This window comes from Hippoglossus stenolepis, chromosome 18, assembly GCF_022539355.2.
Source record: "Hippoglossus stenolepis isolate QCI-W04-F060 chromosome 18, HSTE1.2, whole genome shotgun sequence".
In the NCBI taxonomy this organism is placed as follows: Eukaryota; Metazoa; Chordata; class Actinopteri; order Pleuronectiformes; family Pleuronectidae; genus Hippoglossus; species Hippoglossus stenolepis.
The window spans coordinates 19,372,235-19,396,478 of NC_061500.1; the positions used below are offsets into that span (position 1 = coordinate 19,372,235).

Consider the following 24,244-nt stretch of genomic DNA (forward strand, 5'->3'; position numbering starts at 1 on the left):
TTACCTCTTCTACAAAAGCCTTTATTCTTAGAAAATCTATTATGGTTAGGAGGAGCTAGAGTATCAACACAATGAGGCGGCAAAGACGGACAGGTGAGGAGATTGTGGTTTTTGTGTTCACTTTGATGACTTAATGTGCCTGACAACCACCGTGGTCTCATTTAGACACTTATTAGCAACCGCGTTTTTTAAAATACTGAGTGGGGTATTTAGGGATGTATTTTATGTTGTAGAATAAAATTAAATAAACTGCGAGCTTGTGTTTACAGCAGACCGTATTTCAGGCAACTAAATAAGAATCAATTCAACAAGAATGTCTCTCAGTATATTGCATACCTTGGCCAAGACCCAATAGTTCCTGATATTTCTTTTCATCAAGATCCAAGAAGAAAGTGAAAAAAGGCCCTAAACTGCCCCCGGATCTGGATCTGCACCAAAGTCAATGGGTCCTTCTTTTGCCCATGTTCCATCCTTCCACCGAGTTAAGTGCAAATCCGTTGAGTTGTTTTTGTGAAATCTTGCTTACAAACCCCAAAAACTGAATTTCAAGATGCAAATCTGTATTGGTTCAATCAATGTGATTATACTGACCCATAAAATACATTGACAGTGACAAAGGTAGTTCTAAAATAATATTAGAAAGGACATGTCTTTGTTTTCCACCTAAAATGTTAATGACATTTTCCAACATGTGATTGTATGATGGCAAATCCTTATCAAAGGGGAAACACTCCAGCGATATCTGGAAGACAAAACAGCAGAACTATAAAAAGGTATCTGCAGAATTATAGCAATACACCAAATGGAAAATAGAACAAGAAAAGCTACTGTCTTTAAATGCATTAAAGAAGTAAAAATCTTAAGATCCTGGCAGGATGTAGTGGGTCTATGTTTCAGAGGCTTTTGGTTTTGGCTGTGCTGTTGCTCTGATACATGTTCTGCCTGCTGCAGATGGTTGTTATTGGACTTTCTGTAAATGTTACCTCTAGCTGAACTGTGGCTCTCCAACAGATGGGAATAAATATATATATATATATATGTATGTATAAAAATACATATACAACATATAGGAAGCATATCCAATGAAGCACTGACAGTCTTGGCTCTAACCTTCAGACAAACAAGCTGACTCATAACTCGAGAGGGAGCATGGTCCAGTCTGAAATCACGAGCAACTGACCCTGCCCATAAGGTCATAAGGTCAGGTCTCATTTAGTGTATATGCATCCAGTGCATTCATGAGCTCCCGTGTACACGGTATGTTTGGTTTAAAAATGGTTAAGTGCAGCCACTCACCATGTGAGCTTATGGGTGCCCTATGTACAGAAGCTTGAGTCCTCCTGTTGTGTGTCTTCTCTGCTCTCTCTCCCCCTTCTGGGCTTAAACTCTGTTCTATCAGTAAAGGCTTAAGCGGCAAATAAACAAAAATATCTTTTAAAGAAAGTTAAGTCCTAAGCACACCACTGCTACGCAACAGCAACACGGATGCTGCAGAGGTAAACAATTTAGCAGATGGGTAACAAAGGCATAATGTCTGGAAGGAAAAGACAAAACTGTAGGAAATAAACATTTTCCTCAGAAGTGTGAATATAAAAAGACAAGTAACAATATATGAACTCGTCCAATGAACTTTCATGGCAGCAAACACATCGCAACTCATGAACTCTGAGGTCTCGTAAATTCTGAGGTACAAGGTTGTGATCAGCACAATGGGTGGGGGTGGGGGTGGGGGTTATGAACTCTTCACAACCCTATATAAAGGCAGCAGTTGACTGGATGACGTTTGGAAGCTTTTCACCTGAGTGTAACCTAAGTGACTTAATCCTTAGAATGGCTGCAAGGTGAGGTTGAAGAAAGTGGATAACACGCTGTCCTGGCCTCTCTCTATCAGCTGTGTCCTTGATCAAGGCACTGTCTCCTTCCCCTCTCCAGCTGCTGTGTCCTGCATTACACTTGACGGCTCCCAACAGTGAAGAATATGCAAAACACAGAGCTACTGTAAAATAGAACAATGTTCAATAGTCTCTCTGGAAAAAAAATTGCTGAATGATAAATGCAATAAATGAAGCGTTGGCAAAAGTTCCATAAGGAAGATGTTTTTTCCCCTCTCTCACTGCCTGTATTCCTCTGTGAGTGAGATTCTGCTGTTTCCTCCTTTTCCAATTTTCTCTATCACATTTACATACCACGCTTTCCATGCTGCGTGAGTCCCTACTGTCACAATTTCAACATCATCTTTCTGCTCGCATTCCTCAAGCCAATCACTCCCTGGATGGTGTTCTTTAAATATTATTGCATTTCTGTCATTCTGCCTTTTAGATCCAGTGTTGCACAACCCATCATCTACAGTCATCAACCACCTGCTGGCTAGACTCAGTGGGATCCTGTCCTATATCCCCTCTTCATATGGACTTACGCTCAGTGGAGATGCTTCACGACGGTGGAGTAATCGCCAAAATCTTGTTGCTAACCTCAATAAAGCAGTTCTAAGTAGACTTACAGTTCTCTGCAGTTACAGTCCACTGGGTAATGTAAGTGCTGGGCTTTGGTGTTTTGAGCTTATTAACTTGCGTAGGTCCTACAAGTTTGCACACTGATGAATCAGATCAAACAGGAATGAAATTCCGGAGAGGGGAACAGATTCAGAATGAGAATGAAAGGCCGACATACTCTAATCAAATTCAATTTTTATTTGTATAGCCCATATTCACAAATTATCATTTGTCCAACAGAGATAAAGGGAGCAGTAATTACAGTTGTAATGATAGAGGTATTGTCAATAATGGTAGAATGTGTGAAGGGGTTATATTTTATATCTAAGCAATCAAGTTGTAATCATAATCAGATGCCACCACGAGCCACGATCCACCATCTAAAATCACGTGCCACCACGATCGCCATTCATGTTCACTATCCACGATCCACCATGATCACGATCCTGTCAACCATTAAGGTCACAATCCACCATCCACCATCCACCTTCACGATACCATCACGATCATGGTCCACGATCCACCATCACAGTCACGATCAATGACTACTGACTTGATATTGAATGTATAACATGGACAATAGCAGAGCTCCAAAATGATGTTAAGCAGGTATAAATGCACTGTATCTATATAATGCTTTTATAGTCTTATCAACCAATCAAAGCATGTTACAGTAAGTCACATTCACCCATTCACACACACATACTCTCTGCTGCACACACTTCCGCCACATACTGTGCGTCGGGGGCAATTTGGGGTTCAGTATCTTGCCCAAGGGCACTTCAGTATGTGTGGACAGGAGGAGCCAGGGATCAAACCATCGACTTCTTAATTTAGTTATCATGCTACCATTTGTTTATTAGTAAGGGGGATCACCAAAGTCATTAGAATGAATTGACTTTCTTTTGGACTTTCTGTTATCATTTTTGGGGTTTTATTTTAATATGGCTTACTTTGTGTGTCTGGTTGGTTTACTTCCAGTTGAGTCTCCCACCTTTGTGCCCAACCCTAATGTCTAATTATCCCTGTCTCTCTTGTGTATTTAGTTTGGGGAGGCTGTGTCTCAGGGGGTTACGCAGGTTGTCCACTAATCAGAGACGGTTCAATTCCTGGTTCATGCAGTCCACCAACCCGTCAGTGTGTGAATGATAGACAAAGCACCAGGTTAATGTGAAATGTGATCTTTGTACCTAGTGCGTCTGCCCATTTCCTTGTGTATTTTTGCATTGTTGATTGTATGCCTGCCTGTCAACTGGAGCTTTTTCCTTTCATTACATTTTCTTCACTGCACCATCCTGACTGACAGTTAGCGTGTTCTTAAACTGACCAATGGGGGAAACGGCCTCTCCTGCCTGAGGCTGCGACACTGGGAGAAGGGCTCGCTCTGTTTTTGTTCTTGTTCTTCGTGCTGAGTCTGTGTTTGGCTCCTTTTATTTTAAGTCATCAGACAGGGAAACATTAAAGGGATAGTTCACCCAAAAATGAAAATGTGCTCATCATCTACTCACCACTTTGCTGATGGAGGGGTGGGTGAAAGGTTTAAGTCCACAAAACACTTTTGGAGTTTCAGAGGTAAACAGCATTCCAGCCAAATCCAATACAATTAGAAGTAACTGGTGACAACGTCTTCAAAAAGAAAAAAACTAAACGTTACGTCTTCATACTGCTCCTGTGGTGTCATCCAAGTGTCTGTAAACCCTGACATTTAAATTCAACTTGAAACTGGGTCTTTTACACCATGTTTTTTGCCTAAATGTCCTCTGTTATCCTAGTTACTGCTGCAGTTAACTAAAAATCTCGCCATAGCTGAAGTTGAAGACCATTTACTTTAATCGTATTGGATTTGGCTGGAACGCTGTTTACCACGATGTGTTTTGTGGACTCAAACACTTCACCCACCTCTCCATCAGCATAGTGGTGAGCACATGAGGGAATTAAAATGTTTGGCTGAACTATCCCTTTAATGTCTATACAAAAATGTTGTAAATGCTGTGAGCTTTGACCTCCTGGTGGTGCTAGAGGAAAAGTTGATGGGGGCATCAAAGTCATTAGGATTGATCTTCTGGGCATGATGCGTGTTTCTAGAAAATAACATGGCAATCAAAGTCATTTGCCATTAGTGAAATCATGGATGGTGGTAGCGAGGCTAAAAATATCAAGAGTATCTGTAAAAGGATGACAAGGGTAAATGGTAAATGGTCTGTATTTATATAGAGCTTTTGTCTTGATGAGCACTCAAAGCTCTTTACAGTACAGTTTATTGCCATTCAGCCATTCACACACACATTCATACAGTGCATCTCTGGGCTGCACTTTTTAGAGCCGGAAGAATACACAAAACCTTCTCTTCATGTTTTTTTTATTCACATACAAACACTATCTGAAAATACAGTTGATTGAGTGCATGTGGATTGAACAAATGCATTTTCAGTTCATTTACAGAGTCAAATGAAACATCCTTGTCGACTCATGGAGCATTTCGTTGAGCCTTGATTGCAGCAGCTCCTGCAGTCTTCGGTTTTCTTTCTGTGAAGCTCACAGCTGGATGTGGACACACAAGGAGGCTGATGGTTAGAACAGGAAAGAGGACGTGTGAGATGGGGGTTTTACAGTATTTGTATATGCAGCCACATATGCAGGTCTGGGCCTGTATTTACAGAATGCCTCCACTGAAATTTGAACTGGGACTAAAAATACCCCAGATGTACCTCAGATATTTATGAATCATGCTACACCTACTCTCGGCACCTGTTCTCATTTGGATAAACCAACGTCAATGCTTTCAGACACTCGGAGCTGTACCAAGAAATAATGACAGCTTCCTGTAGCTTTTCTCAGAGGCTTCAGCTGCATCTGTTTTCTGATAATATTTTATCTCGGATCTTTTTTTCTACCGGAGCATAAAATTATAAATTTCTTTTACAAATCAGTGCTAAAGATTGGGTGCATGGTCACGATGATATGAGCTCCAGAATGTCAGTTTTCGACTTTAAGTAATAAGATATATTTACCACAAATGTCTGAATCAAATCTCTAAGCAATCCATCAAATAACTGCTCAGATCTGAACCAAAGTGATGGATCATGAAGCCAGTAAAGTAAGTAAAAGCATACAGAGCGTCTTATGTTGTGATGCTTTCAGGAAACACTTCTTGAACCAAACAAAGTCTGTAATTTGGATTTTATAATCATGTTTGGCTTGAGATGCTTTCAAGTTCAGTAACTTTATGTATTGTGTCTACACACCTGAGACCTCAGCTGTTCTGCTTCAGTCAATCTCCTTCTTTAGGTATCTCTTCATGACAGAGGCCACGTCGCCCCCCTCGCTGCCCTCTGCCTCCAGTCTTTCTCCGTGCGGTCTTTCAAACCTGTGTCTTGGTCCCCCACCCTGGGAACTTCCGCCTGAGCTGGATGAATCCGTTTCAGAGCTTTTCCTGCTGCGGGTTGAAGGAGGCAGCTCTCCGAAGTGGACACTCAGCGCCCTCCTACCTCCTCTAACGGAGCTCGCCAGGCTGCTGGTTGACTGAGCTCTCCGAATGGCAGGCAGGATGTCGGATGCTGCATCGTCACCCGTCAGACGACGGTTTTGGAAGACCATGGGTTCCGACCCCAGAGAGGCCTCACCTCCGTCCTCTGTGACGAGACTCCCCAGCATGCACCGCCTCAGTGGCTGCGGGGAGCGCTGGATGGGAGTCGTCACAGAGCGAAGGGAGTCGTCTGGGTCCTCCTCAGGGATAGACAAGGAGGGGGGGAGATGGCGAGCGGCGTGGGAGGAAGACAAAGAGGAGAGGTGAGGCAGTGAGGGGACGGAAGTGAGGGAATCGCTTGAGTTGAAGCGAGAGAGCTTGGCTCCAGCTGTAGAAGCGCCGACAGATGCCTGAGAGTCAGTGATGGAGCGAGAACTGGCAGCGCGTTGCAGGAGTGGGGAAGGTGGTTTGAGGATGCTGTGTCCAGGTCTGGGCTCCTGGAGGTCATCGGGAGCAAGAGAGAGGGCTGAAGCTCTACGTCTTAGAGTCGAGGCTCCGGTTGTTTGATAAATCGGCAGGGAGATGGCACTGCCTGTTCTATCTCCTGCATCACCGCCCGCTCTGCGCTTTCGAAGCCCATCCAGCAGTTCCGACAGGGCGGAGGAGGAAGGGGCTCGGCCGAGACTTTTGGTACCAGCTCCTCCAGCCTCAGAGCCTTCGTCTTCGGGATCCACGCATGAACTTTAGAGGAATAAAATAGACACTTCAAACTTAAGTCAATGGTTGCGGCTCCTATGACTACTTTTAGGAATGCAGCTAACAATTATTTTCATTACTTAACGTTATTTGCTTAAGTCGTTAAGTCTATGAAATGTCCAAAAAATTTAGACTCTTCAAGTAGCTTTTTTCACAATCCACAACCATAATATATATTTAATTTACTGTCCTATATGACAAAAAGCAAGTTGCCACATTTTACAGGCTGGAACCACACAATGTTTGCCATTTTCACCTGCAACAATTTATCAATCATCAAAAGAGCTATTGATTAGTTCTGTTTTAACCAGCTTATAATCATGGCAGCTCTTTAAACATGTGTGAATGTGGACACTGGATATCGGGCCCACCGAAAGCTGTAGGTGCTCATGGTGTCAGCAACAGAGTGGCGGCTGCTGTAGGGAGAGCCAGCACCACGGGATGCTCCTCTTGGAACTCCTAACCAGCCACGAATCCCCTCACCAACATCCTCCGTCCCGATAGAACCAACACTGGACACTGAGTCACTGCAGAAGAAGGAAAATCCACAAACTTCAGCTGCAATGGTTAATGCTACTTTCAGGTTCCATTCCACTCTGGTTTGAGTATTATATCAGCCAATATATAGACAATCCATCACTGAGCGGCACAGTGTTATTTACATCAAACAGCAGGTTAATGCCATTTGGATCAGTTGCATGTTTGCCAACTGGTTCTTATTGGTGTGTTCAAGAGCTAATGGCATAACAGGAAAACGGAAATGATGAGGATTAGAATTAAAGATGTCTTATTATTGTCTAAAACTTTTGCTTTTTTTAAAAGCCAGCAGTGGTCGATGGACTGTTTGTAGCCATGCAGGCAGCCATTTTCATTTGTGCTTTTATTCACAACCACTTTTATGAACTTTTATTCACCATGATAATCACTGATATCTGTGTGTGATGAGATCAGGTAAGAGTCCGACAGACATGAACGGTCAGAGGATCACACAGGTTGTTTGTTTTATTTGGAGGGAAAACTGAAGGCAAACTGCACGCTGCAACCGTCCTTCACAGATCGGGTCCTTGACCTGCAGTAGTCAACCTTTAGCTGTGTGCACTAATGCCACATTCACATGATATGGGGTTGACGGTAGAGACAAGAAGGATTCCCATTCTCATGATCACCTTGTCGGATTAACTGTGTGACTACTTTGAACACAGTTCCGGTGGATTTGATTTTTTAAGATTTTCAACACGTACATGTCAGATGGAAATTCGGTCACCCGGTTGTAATCGTGCCCGGGATATTGACTATTAAGTAACTAGTGATTACTTGAACTCTGATGACACAAACCAACATAACCTGTGAACCTTGTAAACCAACAGAGTGGTTTATTGAATGTAATCTGGGTAAACTCTCAACCAGATAATCTGATGATCTCCTTGACCCATAAACCTTTTTAGAGATGTCACTGTGTATCCAGATCTCAGCAATTACTTTGAGTGAGTACGATGTCATTACTAATGATGGGAAACACTAAAAATAATGCATAAAACTATCCATTAACATGTCAACTTCTCTTTCATATTTAATTCAGTGTTATTCCAGTGAAATGTTTAATGATGACACTTCAAGGTCTGATGCGATGTTCACACACCTGTGCAGTAACATAGTGTAAAGTCAGAAAGGTAAACACACACAAAGACACACACACCACAGAGCTGTGCACACATGCACGAGGTTCTTACAGTTCTTTCGTTCGAGTGAGGGACTCCACAGCAGTTTGAGTGCTGGAGTAAAGGGCAGAGCGGTGAAAGGTTTAGTTTCAAAGATGGAAGAACTCAGATCCTTGAATTAAAAGAACTGAAACTTAACTACTCAATTAAAAGTAAGAGGAAGCATTGGACATTTTGAGTAAAACCATGCAAATATAAAGAAGAAAATGTACTTAGAGTGCTTTAAGCGTGAGTGTATTACTATGTATTTGTCTGTTTCACACACACACACACACGCACACACACACACACACACACACACACACACACACACACACACACACACACACACACACACACACACACACACACACACACACACACACACACATACATGTATAAGAAGCATTTTACTGTTGTAGTTAGTAGTAGTAAGTTGATTCTCTACAAGTATTTTATGGCTGCAACTGCAGATTGTTTTCATTATGGATTAATCCGCTGATTATTTTCTCAATAATCAGACTGCACAAGAAAATAGTGAGACCCAAAGTGAAACCTTTACAACCAGACATCAATCCCTCAAAAAGTATATTATTAAAAGATTTAAAAAGTTGGCAGAACATTCTTATATTTAAAAAGTTTGAAATATTACATGTAAAATTACTTTTTAAGTTAGTTGATTAAGTTTCTGTCAGTCGACTAATTGGCTGAGGTCTACTTGTATGTATTGCACTGTTGCGTAATCTATAATAAAGCAACATATTGTATAAGCCCCTTATAGGTTATATATTAAAATATGTATTTGGAAAGTAACAAGACACAAAGCTGCTAGATGAAGGTGGTGGAATAGAAATAAATAAAAAACACCTTAAATTTGTACAGTTGAGTAAATGTAGAGTTAAGACATAAAGACATGTTCATTGAGGCAGAGGACAGAAGCCTCGCTGCAGTCAAATACCTTTCAGTGTCGCTCTCATCGCTCGACTCCACTTCCTCCAGAGCAGCCTGCAGGTCCACGATGCGGCGGATGGACGTCTCGAGGTCAGCCTGTAACACCTGTCTGACCGCGGACAGCTCCTCCACTTGCATTTCCTGTAAGCAAACATTAAGAGATTGTAGGATGCATGTCGATACGAGGACAAACAACAGGCTCACCTTCAGCGCCTGTGTGTTTTCATCCCCCCGCCAGCCCACAAGGACCCAGAGGCCCAATCCTCCACAGCAATTACCTGCATTCTTGCCCATATTACCTCATCAGTCAAACACTGAATGTCCAGTGCCACGTCCTCTCTCAGAACCAGCCTGTGGTGTTGATGTTTGTACCTGTCGGGTTATTCAGATGAAAATTGTTTTGTACGCACACTAACACTGGGAGAATAGAGTGATTTATTAGTTCATCTTGTTTGTTGTTGCTCCTGTCTCTCTCACACATGCCTGCACAGACACAAACTCACGCCCACACACACACTTGTCTAAGGTCAGTTATGGGGATTCTCATTGACATAATACAATTCATAGCCCCTTACCCAAACGCTAACCTCCACCTGGTTCTAACCTCGATGCAAAAATTCATGTGTTAACCGTCAAACAACCCTGTGAACAACGATGGTTTCAAACCGATATATGTCCACACAACCATAGAAAGCCCTGCAGACACACACACACACACACACACACACACACACACACACACACACAGAAAATGCTTCTAGGCTTTCAAAGTTATTGGCTTTGTTGGCTTTGAGGCGACAGGGTGTGGGTGCAGTGGTTGTCATAGTGACACATACAGTAAGCATGTATCAGTGTGTGTGTGTGTGTGTGTGTGTGTGTGTGCCCATAACCTTGAGGAGACAATGAGGATTAATCACAGTCAGAGAGAGAAAGCAGGATGAGCGAGAGATGACGTTAAGAAGGTGGGGGAGGTGGGTGGAGGAGAAGGACTGTGTGTGTGTGTGTGTGTGTGTGTGTGTGTGTGTGTGTGTGTGTGTGTGTTGTTTTGTGCTAATAGCTGAATAATTATTGAAGCTTCTTCTCCTCAGCTCAGAGGTCACTAAGAAATCTGCAGTGAGCAACATGAAGGTGGTTGAGTCTGTAACTGAGCACAACTGGCATCTTCAGAGTGAAAAATCATAATGTATTAAACTATTTGTGTTTTAATGTGTAAAAAAACATTCTTACAATCTATTCCAAGGACTCAATAGCTCTGGTCATGATTATTTCAGATGATGTTGTTGTCTTTGTGGTAGAAGTAAAAAACTAAATTAAAAAAGTTCAGGTTTTTATTGATTTTTAACAAAGGGAAATTGTGTTTTCACTGGGTCCTTTTTTTCTTAAGACTATTTTTACCATTCATGATATTATTAGGCTCTCTTGAGAGAATTATGTTGAGATCTGGGAAAAAGAAGATATCAGACCATTGTAAATTAGAAACTAACCAACATTTTATCTAAACAACCTACCTTCTGATGTAAAACTTAAAGGGAGTGATGCTAAAATGTCATTTATGATTCAGTACAGAAGCAAGAGGCTGCTCTGTGAACTGCGATGGACAGAATATAGAGCTCTTATCAAAACCATCTCTGACAAAGTGATTTCTAAAAGGTCAGTGGAGGAAGAAGTATTCAGATCCATTACAAATAAATAAATAAAAACTATGAAAAACACTGCACAATTTCTTATCTTACAGGCTACATAGTAGATGGAAAAAGAAACGGCACTCAGAGAGGACATACACCCACCAGGGCCCAACAGTCCCCTTATGAAACCACATTAACTTCACTACATCTAGATTTGTATTTGGATCTGCATTAAATTGCATGTATTCATAAATACCCCAGTACCATACATAGTCCCCTAAACATGCCTGATCTTCATCAAGATCCATGAATTGCTCTAAAAAAAAAAAAACCCCAATGTTAAAGAAAGTGAAAAAACTCCTGGATCCACTCCCTGATCTGGATCCACAGCAAAATCATATATAGATTCTTCCTTTGCTCATGTCCCGCCCTTCCAAAAAATGACATGGAAATTGGTTGAGTACTTAATAATCCTGCCAACTAACAAACAAACAAAGAAAACATAACCTCCTTGTCGTAGGTAAATATCACTGGAGGTATGGAGATGTCACGTTACCAGTGTTAATAACTGAGCAGTCAGTCTGGAAGGAGAACGGCAGATTTGACATCTCAGTGTTGTAGAAAATGAGAATTATCTTCTTTTCTTACGTTCTTTCAGATGTGCACAGATCCTCGGTTATCCAGATCATGGCTATCCAAAAAGAGCTGGGTTGAGGCCAGTTCTTTTTACTGGGAACAACACATGTCTTTGCCCACTTAGATAAAAACAGGAATGGTGGTCAAAGAATAATTTATAACATATAAAAAATTGTATTTAGCTGTATTTACTTGGAGAGTGTTGTATCTTTTCTTTTTTATTCCTCTACTCTATGTACTATACAATACACAATGTTCAATATATTGCACATAAACCTATATTACCCAGAATGATATGTGATATTTCTAATGTTTGATATGTACTTGAGAGGTGATGGGCCTGAATGTGGTGATGTGTTTGGTAGTGGTCCTACGTCGCACTATAACAGAGGTTCAAAGATAGTTGTCACAGTCTTGTTGCGACCACAGATAGACTGGGACTAAATTCTGACAGTGTTGGAAATCTAGGAATGACGCACTAATCAGTGCAACACTGACAAACCCAAATGGAGCTACTATGTGTCTGCTGCCTGAAGGATGCTAAGAATGGAGCTCATGCGGTACAAATGGAGCTTGTTCATTGGTGCTCTGTTTAGGCTTTAAGTGGTCAGATGAGGTTGTATAAAGAGTGACAGAGTACATTAGCAGAGGACATTGTGGTGGATGACTGGGTCGAACACAAGACCTCCATCCAGAGGACTGGGGTTTGAATTCTACTTCTTGACTTTGTTAACTTATTATTTTCAAATGTGTCTTTCTAATTATTTTCACTTGATTGGGTTCAGGCAACAAAGCTAGCTGGTAACGTTGCAGAAGCCCATGTGATCTATCCTGTGATCGTCCTGTATCAACTTTGTGTATAACCAATCAAATGTTGATCATTTGCAGACTTATTAGGTTGACTCCACATGTTCTCACCGTGGCCACGGCCACAACCTCTGCTCCCCTAGTGTCCCACCTAGCGTCATTGTTTACCACGATACTAAGGTCAACCCTACAAGGTCAATACTTAATTTAAGACAATTACAGACAGTTAAGTGCATTATTAATATTAAATTGCTTTATACATATACACAACACCGATGACCTCTTAAAAGTTAATTGATGGTAGTTTACGATACAGAATATAATTATTTATCATGTTAAGCACCTTGCAAAAAGTCAGATTCTGTCTCATCCGAGTAAATGCAAGAAAATCATTTCCCTCACAGCTCTGTATCAGCTCATTTTATAGTTCTGACAAGGTCAGACTGCTGAGAGAGCTTCTCCATGATTATCCAGCATGTTTATAACCAAATCATGCAAGATATCATATTTCATAAAGCATGGTTACTGGTCTCAATAATAAGGCCATTACAGAGTGTGTATGTTTGTGTGTTCATGATTTGAAACCTCCCTCCTCCTGCTGTTCCTGCTGCCGTGAACAAACTTAGTTTGATCAGTATCGAAAGCAATGTTTTCTAATCTTCCAGGTAGTATACCAGATGTTGTTTTTGTTAATGAGAACAGCAGAAATGTGACTGCTTTGGAAGTGCGCTATAGTTTCAGTCATAGCCTGGAGGACGTGCTTTTTTTCTTGCCAGAGTTTTTTAAGTACCAGCATCACTAAATTATTGTCTCACTGCTTGCATATGAGTAACGCCTGTTGGGGTTTATATTTAGCTGCCTCTGTGGTGCCCAGGTAGTGGGGGTGATCTGTCTCCAGGTGAATACCAAAGACGTGGGGTGGTGAGGAACTATTCGGTTCCTGGAATTCTCTCGACTCCTGGACAAGGAGCCTCTGTTTGTGTGTGTGCGCGATGAAGCACTTTTCATCTACTAGTGATGTCTTTTTCATACAAATATCTGTAAAACACTAAGGTCTCCAAGTTTTCAACATTCACCACAGTAAAAATAATGATTATAGATTAGTTTTTGGAACTTGTATAGATGTTAATCATGTTCTGTCCCACTCAATGTTACCTAACGCACAATAAAAACATACAACAAGGCACTGTGCGTCTGAATTCAATATCGATTGGTCAGTATGTGTGCTAATCAATTTATGTTCGACTAGGCTGTTGCTAACCTGAGTGATAGGAAAGCATCATGCTATGATGCAGGAGGTTTGTATTTATAGAACCTGTCACTATGCTATTTTGCGTCCAATCGTCCATGGAGCCCTTCATAGATGTGCTAAGTGCTGAAATAATTTCTGCCCCCCCTGATGGAAAAAAATAGTGCGTGTACCAAATAAATGTGCTTGGGTTTGAAAAAAGTATATATTTCACCATGTTTTCTCAGGTATATACAAACCAAAGTATTAGAGGGACGCTGAATGTTTGAACAACATGTCATGGCAGTCCATACAATGACTGTTGAGGTATTTTAACCCATTCATGGCACAAAAGGAAAAGTCAGAAAAGGCAGATGATGGCTTTAGGATTCATCTTCAACAGACCTTGAATATCTGTGGCAAGTTCCATGATGATGGAATGCAATACTCAACTATTAACCTCAACTGCCAATGTCATGATGGAGCCACAGGAATAGTCATGGTACCACCAAGGTCAGTATGGGATTCATCCTCTGGTGAACAGTGAACAGTCCATATAACAGTTGTTGTTTAGGTACCAACAGGGACTGAAACTGAAAAATAGAAATAAAACCAACAATGATTATAACTATCACCATGCGTTTCTTCATGGGTGGAGAAAATTATCCTCCTTCTTAAACAAACCATTTAAAAACCCATGATCCGAAAAGTGCTTCATCATAAAGCTGAAATCAAAATTGATGCTTTGTGTACATGTGGGGCACCACTGAAAACATCAATGGAGGAGTGCAAGGCAGAAGAGACAGGAACTGCAACATCTGTGGTTATCTATGGTCCGATTTGACTGTGGTGAAACTGAATGCAGTAGTGGTTTGAGCATGTTACCATCTCCATGCGTCTGCGGCTGCTGTCCTCCTCCCTCTGGCTCAGATCTTCCATCTCCAGCCTCATGACGTGCAGGCGCTGCTGGTAGTATCGAGCGTTCTCCCTCTCCCGAGCTTCAGCCTGAGCACTTTGCTCCAGCTCCTCTCCCAGACGCACCACACTGTCCCTTAACCGCAACACCAGCACCTGCAGCACAGGATCGAGCCAGAGAATTAAACATCACACACATTGTTAACAATAGAATGTGTTGAAATGGGAAATAAATGTGGAACTGACCTCAAACCTCTTGACCTGCCCTCTCTGAAACTCCAGTTTATTCTCCAGGTCACATACACGTGCCTCCTGTTTACTGACGATGCTACGCCCCACAGTGGATGACTCCAAGAACTGCACCCTCGACACTGACTGCTGGAGCTGCATCACAAGGAGGTGGAGAGAGAAAGGAGTGAGCCAAAAACATTTGAAAGGGTAAATTATGCAGCCACAGATCAGTGAGTGTGGCAGTACACCATCTGAAGCTTGCAATTTTATTGAGACCTGCAACAAAGAGGTGAAATGATGCAGACATCCATGGCCATCCCATATTATCCAGCTTCAATAGCACATCTGATTCACAAACCTCTTGAGCTGCATATATTTTCTGATTGCCCAACAAACCTCTTCCTGGAGAGAGTGTCTCTGTTTCTTCACCTCCTCTAGTTCAGCTTGTAGCTCTCTGATCTGAGAGATGTCACTGGAGGACTGAACAAGAGAGTGTGAGAGAGATTGATCAGTGATCAATGAAGGCAGACAGACTAACTGTGAACCGTGCACAAAGACTACGTTCACACTGCAAGCATAAGTAATCAATTCAGATTTGTTTCTAGATCAGATTTTCTTTTTATGTAGCTGTTCACATTATCTTTTAAAATGTGGCCAATGTCAGACTCCATGGTGCTGATGTGACCCGCATGCGCAGGAGACTAACGAGACGCCACTCGCAGCACGCCGTTACGGAAGCAAACAAGGAGAAGAAGTTGGTAATAGACACGGGACCACAAATGAAGAGTAGAAGAATGAAGAGAAGGAGAGCGGAAAGTTCAGAGATGTGTGAATGACGGGATTGTGACGTGAATGGCTTCAATTAAACAAATTGTTCCAAAATGTATGGATGTCAAGGGCTACTTTCAACTACATCTGTCAGCGCCTCTCCACAAGACTTGCCCGCCCCTTCGCCTGCGCATAATCATGACGAATGACGATCTAAAGTGACATAACAGTCGCAATGAATTCTGATACAGGTCCCATGGATGTTCAGACTGAGGTTGTATTTCAAAAATCCGATCTATATCTGATTTAAAAAAACAACATATGAAAGTGGCCCAAATCTGATTTGATTTCATTAAACAATCCGATTCAAAGCAATAACCTGTGCAATGAGCGCTTTGTGCTTCTTCATGAGTTCATTGAGGTCTTCCTGGTCCTCCTCAATCCTCTTCAGCAGGTCCACCTTCTCATGCTGCAGCATGGTCAACTGCTCGTCCACCTGGACATACACAGACAGGAGGCGCTGAGGTTATATGCCTTAAAGTAAACCTGCCATTTTCACAGCTTCACTTTGATCAAATCACACGAGAAGGAATAAATGTGTCATAAAACTCACAGCTACATTTAATTTAGTGACCATGAGCTGGTTGGAGTTGGCCTGTGTTTTGTCTGTCAGGCGCCATAGAGGCCAATATGAATAATTAATTCATACATGAGAATATTATAAGAATATACATTTTGTGTGTTTTAACCTTGGCCATCCATATCATATCCTTTGTAATTGTAAATTACGTTTTTAAGGTGCTATATAAATATTGCTATTATTATTATTATTAGATATTGTTTTGTGGTACATATGTCACTCTGTTAGCAGATCCCATGTTCAATAAACACAATAATGGAAACATCAAATCATTGCCACAGCCACACTCACCATGCCCTTCTGTTTGCAGATATTTTCCAGTTCAATCTGAGTGTTCTCCAGCTCCTGGGAGAGAGTCGTCTGAAGGCTCTCGGCCTCGAGACGTCTCGCTTCACTCTCCTCCAGCTAATTGGATATAGAGAGAGAGTGAGTGGGTAGGGGGGAAAGCTGCACACTCAGGTGATTGTACAGTTTATCACGGTTGGGTGTACCTGACAGTGTAGGCGCTCTATCTGCTCCTTGCTGCCGTTGGGGACGTTGTGTCCGGCGCTGTCGACGGTGGCAAGAAGCAGCTGAGTGTCAGCCAACAGGGCGTGAGTCCTCTTCAGGTCTCTCCTCAGCTTCTTCTCCACATCAAAGTCTCTGTGTCCCACCTGCAGGACGAGAGAGATCAGACTCATCCCTCCATAAAATAGATTACCTCCAAAAAGTTAAGTGCCATACCTGGTAAAAAATGGAATCACACTCTTCAATCTAAATGCCTAAAAATACTTCAACTTGAGCTACTTGCCAGCTCCTGCACAGATCACTTATCAGCAGTGCAATTACATCCTCATAATGAGAAAGAGAGGATCGCCTCTTGGCTGCATATGCTTGTTTTGTGGTGCCTGTAATGTCGGCATGACACAGTCATCAGCTAGAGAACGTTAACCCACAATGTTAATGATCTATGATGTGACAAATTTGTCTGGACAATCATTCCGTCAGAATAAACTTCACACACACTAAAACCAAAGGAGATAAACATATGAAGTATACATTACGCAGTTTGCATATTTCTGCAATAAGAGATTTTATATGAGCAGCTCAGTGTGTGTGTGTGTGTGTGTGTGAGTGTTTGTGTGAGTACCTGGTCACACAGAGTTGCAATCAGTCCTTCCAAGTCGTGCTTCTCATGAATCACCATCTGTTTCTCCTCATACTCCTGCTCTAACTGCATCTCCAGCTGCCTCAGCTACACACACCACATACACATACAACAAAAACACATAATGAATGACCAGTCTGAATGAGTTTTTATCGTCCCCGACAGAAAATGTTCCCTGCAGCACGATGCATAATGATAGGCATAAAAACATCATCATCTGTGGAAGGGTACAAAAATAAACAGCACAAAATAACGGAGGAGTTTGGTGCTTTAAACTTTCTGCCAGAGGGATGAAGTTCTTCATCAAGGACACGAAGAGGACACACCACTGAGTGTGACCTTCCTTCAAACCAGCAGGTCAAATACTATGTCCACTAACTTTCCACATATCTACTATCTAAATCATGTTCTGTGCTTTGCCACATCAGGAAACTCTAGATGGTTCTAGAAGCCTGTTACAGTTTGAATCTGGCTCCAAGTAGTTACACAGACAATTATTTCATCTTTCATTCACTATCACATATTAGACATATCCTGACTGGAATGAATTCAATTAAACCAACATTTATCTAAAGTAAAAAAATCGACCACAGTATTTGTGCGGTGGGGGTTACAGGGGTTTTAATCTATGTTCCATCATTGATGTAAAAGTAAGAACTAAGGCTAATGCAGATTTCAAGTAATTTTAATTATAAAAAGGCACAACTCCACGACCTGATTTACATACACAGTGAGGTTTCTTCAACAAATTCGAAGCCATTTTATGTTTGACTCTGGGGGAGCTTAAGCTATTTTCAATTAGATATTACTTTCAGCTACTTTCAGACTGGTTGCCATGGAAATACAGAATAAAAAAAAATTCATGAAACCCAAAATATCAAAAGCCACTACTTTCATGCTTGATTAACTGTAACCATGTGTTACTTTAGAAACTAAATGATCACAGATGGATGGATGGACACAATGATCAATATATTCACTGCTTTATATGGGGGGGGGGTCAATATCTTGAAAAAAATGACGAGTGCGCAACCTCTACCAGGTTTTGTCACTCTTCTACTATTATAGATTTAGAAATTATTATTACTGATGGATTACAATATAAGCAGCATAAAAGTAAAAGCATTCTAATCCACATTAGAGCAACTTTATATCTCATAGTTTCAGCTGTTAAACAAATGTGGAGTCAAATGCATGTTTCCCTCTTAATTGTGGAATAGAAGAATAAATTGGAATAATAGTGAAATATTATATAATGGTGAACTACAAGTGGCCTCTACCTTAACAATGTTCTACAGTACAGAACTTGTCTTATGCATGTTGGAATACATAGTCCACGCCAAACTGACATAAGCAAGTCAGATAACATGCTTGATAAAACAACTGCAGACTTTATCCGCTGAGAGGGGACCAGTAATCTCTGTAGGGCAGTTAGTTATGAACGGTGCTGTGATGTCATGACATGATTGGATTGTGCCACACCCACCCGTCTCTGAGAGGACTTGTGCACATCCTCTAGCTCCTCCTCTTTATCTTCCAGCTCCTTCTGTTGCATCTGCTTCATCCTCTCCATCTCCATCTCAAACCGCATGTGGATCTACCAGAGAGAAGAGAGAGGAGGTGAGAATGACAGCGCTGGGGTGAATATGTCTGAGTGTGTCTGAGTGCACTGTACGGCACCTGCTGCTGCTGTCGTATGTTGGCAGTGAGCTTGGTGACTTCCTCCGTCCTCTCGCTGGCCTGGCTCTCCAGGAGTCTGAGCTGTTTCTTGAGGTCAGGCAGTGAATCTGAGGCCAGGTCCACGGGCAGGCTGAGGTCACGGATCTGAGCGCACAGCTCCTCCTTCTGCTTCTGCAGACGACCCACCTCTGACTGGCTCTCCTGCACACACCCACGCACACGCAGAGCCGTGTGTTAGTGGCATCTAAGCATTTTGCTCATCCTCCAACTTAGAAATTCTCTTTTTGTCCGGTGGTTACATCAGCGTCTCCAGAGCAGGTGAAGGTTAAATGGCCTAATCTTGCTTAAATTGCTTTGGCAGGTTTTGGCCACATGGGAGATGAAACTGAAGCTCGCTCCAAGACAGACATAAAAACAACCTTAAAAGAGTTACAGCACAGTTTCTTGTGGAAATAATCTGATTCTTAACTGGACGACAAATACTGCCATTATTTAACAAAAGATTGTTTCACACTCATTCGGTCTGGTATTTATTGGAGAGTGATTCACTAATATTGTTTGTATTAACACAGGATCAAATGACTAATTATAATGTGAGTAGGGTGCTTGTAATAAACCTTTTCATATGGCCTTGGTTTGTGCCTCTTACATATACTAGCAAACATTTGAGATGTTGTGGTAACCATCAGCTTGTTAAACCCTGTTACCTCCGACTGTGTCTGACGTCACCTCCCTATCTACTTCTTACAATACGATATTAAGACTTTGCCATTTCTGAGTGACTGAATATTTGTGTGTAAATGTATCCACTTGTCCACTTGAATTTATCCAAGTGTCCAAAATCTCACTTTATCGCGCAATATTGAGGTGAGCACCATGAGTCTATTGTACATTACATGGACTTTATATTTGAGTGAATGAGTGAGTTACATGGGCTGGTTTTGACACAGCCCCTAACATGGACAACATGTTTTTTACTGAAGCATCTTTGTGAAAATACACTGAGCTCAGTTAAGGACAAGTTATTTTTCTCTTGCAAAAGTTACATGGTCTTACTTTCAAATATACATATGGTTTCATCTGGAACAGCTTGGAATTTAATTACATACATTCAATGATAAAAAACAAAAAATGTTTCACTTTCCATTTTCTTTATCCACTTTTCTTGTCTGAGTGCTTATTCCTTTTCCGTCTCTTTTACCAATCGCTGATTCCACTTGTTCATATTTGCTTAATCTTACTGTTTCATTACATTCTTATTGTTTGCATTGTTTCCTTCGTTCCTCGCACATTCAGTGTTTGTCATTATGTGTGTTTCCATACAGATGTTTTTATTTGCATTTTCAACTTGCAAATAAAGGCTTAAATGGGAATTCCATACGTTTATAAAATCTTGAAATATTACAAAGGGTTTTCACTTTGGTTAGAGGTGGAAGAGTTGATGTGTGGATTAAAACGTAAATGTGAAGAAGTGCATCTTAAAAGTCACTCAGACGTCTGCTCCAGCCGAGGGAAAAACATCATATGTGGACCAGTGAGGAGACTGAAACCTTCCTTGAATTAATAAAGAAAGAAACAAAGTGTGATCTCCATCTTAGAGTTTTCATCCCTTTAATACAGTCATTGTGTTCCTTCCTTTGACCTTAGATTGACGCTTCTTTAATTCATATCTTCTTTTTGCACCCTCCCCTTTCTGCAGTTGCACGATGGCACCAGGAGACACAAACACCTATTTCTTATCTCAATGATAAGTGGATTGGAAATTCACACAAATTCACATTTTTCTTTTGCTAATATTCGGGAAAATCCATTGAAATTTGAGACCAATTCGGATGGAAACTTGACAATAAGTGTTACTGGTGGAACAGATTAAAGGTTCAGTGTGTAAGATTTGGGTGAAAGAGATTTATTGGCAGAGATTGAATATAAAATAATCCTATTGATGCTTTCACTAGTGTGTTTCATATAAAGTGTACGAAGTGTTGTTTTCTTTACCCTAGAATGGGCCCTTTATATTTAAATACTTTATATTTACATCAGAATCAGGTCCTCTCTACGGAGGCTGCCATGTTTTTTAAAGTAGCCCAAATCTTTTGAGTTATTATGACAAATGAAGGCGACTACAGGTTCTCTTTCATGTTTGGAAGGGGAGGGTGAGGTAAGGGGTGTTCAGCAGCAACATGCAACTTCACCACTAGATGTCACTACATTCTACACACTGACACTTTAAAAAATACAGGAACGTTTAACTTTTTTTATTCTGGATTGCCTGTAGAATATCAGATTAACCATCAGTTTGGGTGAGTCATGTGTTAAATGTACTGTGGAGTGCACACAGTTCCCCTAACATGACTGTCTCATCAATCTACAGTGACATCTGCATCATTTAACTGCAGCGACAGCGTGTCATGAATCAACTGTGACAACCATCATTTCCACAATAGATTATGTGCTCTTTTCCATGTTAACTTGATGAATGATGGCCCTTGACCTTTGACCTTAAAGCACCCTATTGTATCATCAGTGCTTTTCTTTGTTAATGTCAGCTGTTTGCTCCAACAGCAGGATCACATTCTGACACACTAATAGCTCATTGTGTCAATATGCTATTAACACCAGTGCACTACAGCAGGGACAAGTGTGAAGTACTTGTTATTTTATTCAATGGAAGATAAGTCCATACATGGTCCATGCTGTTTCCAAGGAACATTTCCTGCATGAGTTTGCATAAACGAACACACAGAAAATACTGATGAATACAAACCTGCAAGTTGCGGCGCAGAGTGTATATTTCAGTGCCCAGAGCGGCGTTTTCCTGACAGGCTTTGTCCTTCTGCTCTCTCTCGTTGTCAGCTTCCTTCAGAGCCTGAGTCAACTCATTGTCAAACCTGAAAAAAAATACAAAGAAACAGCAAGAGCAGGCAGATGCTTTAGGTAAAATAATGTATATAAAATAGGAAAAATACTGCAGACTTGTTTTTCAACAGGCCAAAAGTAAACATGGACCCTCTGAGGTTAGATCTATTACTTTATTTTTAATTCCGAGAAATAAAATTTCACCCATGTCACATTCAGATTATTAATATGCTCCTTCGTCCTGTCCTGGTCATCGGCAGTGAAGTTGTTTGCAGAACAAAACAGCATTGGAGGGACGATACATACCTTGCACGTGCTGTATACCCCAATCAGTCAATGCTAACTTTTATTGTATTGCATATAATTCATTTCATTTAATCATGACATAATTTAAACCATATGATGCCAAATGATTGGTTGTTCAAAACAAGCTGTAGACTGTGTCTCTAACGATACTGGTTGTAAAAGTTGATGTGTTACTACATTACATGACGTAATTGACTGACCTACAGTGAAATCATGATGACATCATTCCTACCTCATGATCATGAAAGATAACTAAGCATGATGAATTTTCTGACGTCATAGTGATGACTTTAGAATAGTCTAATTTGCAGAGAAATTAGTTTTCCATTCCAAATTTTTGTGGTCAATTTGATCAATCAGCGCTAAAAATGAATCAACTGGAGATACCCTTCCACGTAATGCTCCCACCAAGTTTGGTGAGAACCTGTCCATGCGTTATTGAAGACAGTGCCCTCTCTGTTTTTGGTCTCCACCACCTCCTGAGGCAAATATGTGTCTCTCTAAGCTGCTAAAAGCGCCACTATGTTCACCAGCTGCTCCCTGACTGTGTCTATCTGCTGCTTGCTGCTGAGCAGGTAGTGGACAGAGGCGTCTTACAGTTGTTTACTCTGAGTAGTTGAAAACAATCTGTGAGAGCAGTGACAGTGAAACCAGAGCAGTAAACAGAAAGACAACGAGCTGAAACCCACTGTTAAGTTCTGTGAAGCTGAGATTTCGACATTTAATACATTGCATACACATTTCATATCAGTGTGTAGATATTTGTGAGGATTTAAACTTTCAGTAGATTTATTATCTCATCATCAAACAATCAAACAACGCCTTTTGGCCTCACAGTGCGTACGAGGCAGGATGAGATGATAGAGCAATAAAATGACGTGACACTTAAAGAGGAACAGGTGGACACACACCTTCTCTGTTTGCGGTCCAGCTCATGCATGCGACTCTGCAAGCTGTCAGTGAGGACTCTGGCATCCTGAAGGTCGGAGGTCACGCGGCGACAGTGACGTTTCAGTTCAGTCCCACTCCTCCTGGACTGTTCCAGCTGGGCCTGCAGTGTCGCCACCTACACACACACGTAGATGCACAGGGCCATTCTCTTCAGATATTTAATCTCCCATCCACGTTGCCCTGCACGTCAGAGTGTCCTGCCTCACCTTGGTATCGAGCTGCTGTCGCGTCTGTCTCTCAGTCTCCAGTTTTTCCTCCGTCTGCTTCAGTCGTCTGCGGACAAACTCAACCTCGGTCTGGCAGCACTCCAGCTGCATGGCCAGCTCACTTTCTGTGGTGGGGGGGGTGAAGGATGTGACTTTGTCAGGGGTGATGGTGAAGGTCACATTTAATCAGGTGACACTTCTTTTTGTTTTCTTGCAGCTAAGCTGTGATGTGTTTCTCTTGAAGATGCAGTTAATTCAACCATGTCGGCTAATTGGGTAGTGCCAAAATACGAATTTTAACTCAGACCGGTGTGGGTGTGTCACTGCTTACTTGTTCCTAATCACTATGCAAATAAGGAAACCACCTCTTCCTCTCACAATTTATGACTTTTGGTGAGGCAGCGCTTCATTTTTGTTTGTCTTTGTAACCTTATATAAAACAGAGAAATTCCAGAAACTACAATAAAGCCATTTACTCATGTAGCTTGTAAAGACAAAACAGGTCAATGACCACATCACTTTGTGGGCCCATTTCTTGGCCTTTCGCTCCCTCCCTTTAGTGGACAGGACAGCTGTGGCTCAGGAGTTATAGCGGGTCGTCCACTAAACAGAAGGTTGGCGGTTCATTCCCCGTTTCCCCTGACTCCACGTGCCGAAGTGTCCTTGGGCAAGACACTGAATCCCAAATTGGGATTGGTGTTTGATGGAGAAAGCGCTGCACAGAGATGCACTGTGTAAACGGGTGGATGGCAAAACTGTAGTGTAAAGAGCTTTGAATGGTCATTAAGACTAGAAAAGCTCTATATAAATACAGAACATTTACATTTTCGCATTAAGAAAATATAACTATATAACTATTATAAAATTGAATAAAGTTCAGAAAGAA

The 24,244-nt window shown here is 41.4% G+C and overlaps 1 protein-coding gene across 4 annotated transcripts in view; it reads right to left on the reverse strand.

The window, feature by feature from the left end:
- Nucleotides 1-4,834: 4,834 nt before the first annotated feature.
- Nucleotides 4,835-24,244, reverse strand: part of LOC118125696 (unconventional myosin-XVIIIb) — a 45,638-nt gene continuing 26,228 nt past the window's right edge. For 2 of the 4 annotated variants that reach the window (XM_035184570.2, XM_035184573.2), the window contains exons 28-44: nt 23,359-23,483; nt 23,113-23,267; nt 21,804-21,927; nt 19,040-19,240; nt 18,846-18,956; nt 17,342-17,446; nt 16,704-16,865; nt 16,504-16,617; nt 15,952-16,068; nt 15,201-15,284; nt 14,820-14,957; nt 14,544-14,729; nt 9,370-9,503; nt 8,445-8,486; nt 7,086-7,241; nt 5,738-6,699; nt 4,835-5,056 (exon numbers count right to left, since the gene is read on the reverse strand). In XM_035184570.2, coding sequence (XP_035040461.2) covers nt 5,760-6,699; nt 7,086-7,241; nt 8,445-8,486; nt 9,370-9,503; nt 14,544-14,729; nt 14,820-14,957; nt 15,201-15,284; nt 15,952-16,068; nt 16,504-16,617; nt 16,704-16,865; nt 17,342-17,446; nt 18,846-18,956; nt 19,040-19,240; nt 21,804-21,927; nt 23,113-23,267; nt 23,359-23,483 — 2,894 coding nt within the window. In that variant the 3' untranslated portion in view covers nt 4,835-5,056; nt 5,738-5,759. The remainder of the gene's footprint in view (nt 5,057-5,737; nt 6,700-7,085; nt 7,242-8,444; nt 8,487-9,369; nt 9,504-14,543; nt 14,730-14,819; nt 14,958-15,200; nt 15,285-15,951; nt 16,069-16,503; nt 16,618-16,703; nt 16,866-17,341; nt 17,447-18,845; nt 18,957-19,039; nt 19,241-21,803; nt 21,928-23,112; nt 23,268-23,358; nt 23,484-24,244) is intronic. The other 2 variants (XM_035184571.2, XM_035184572.2) reach the window with 2 other exon arrangements.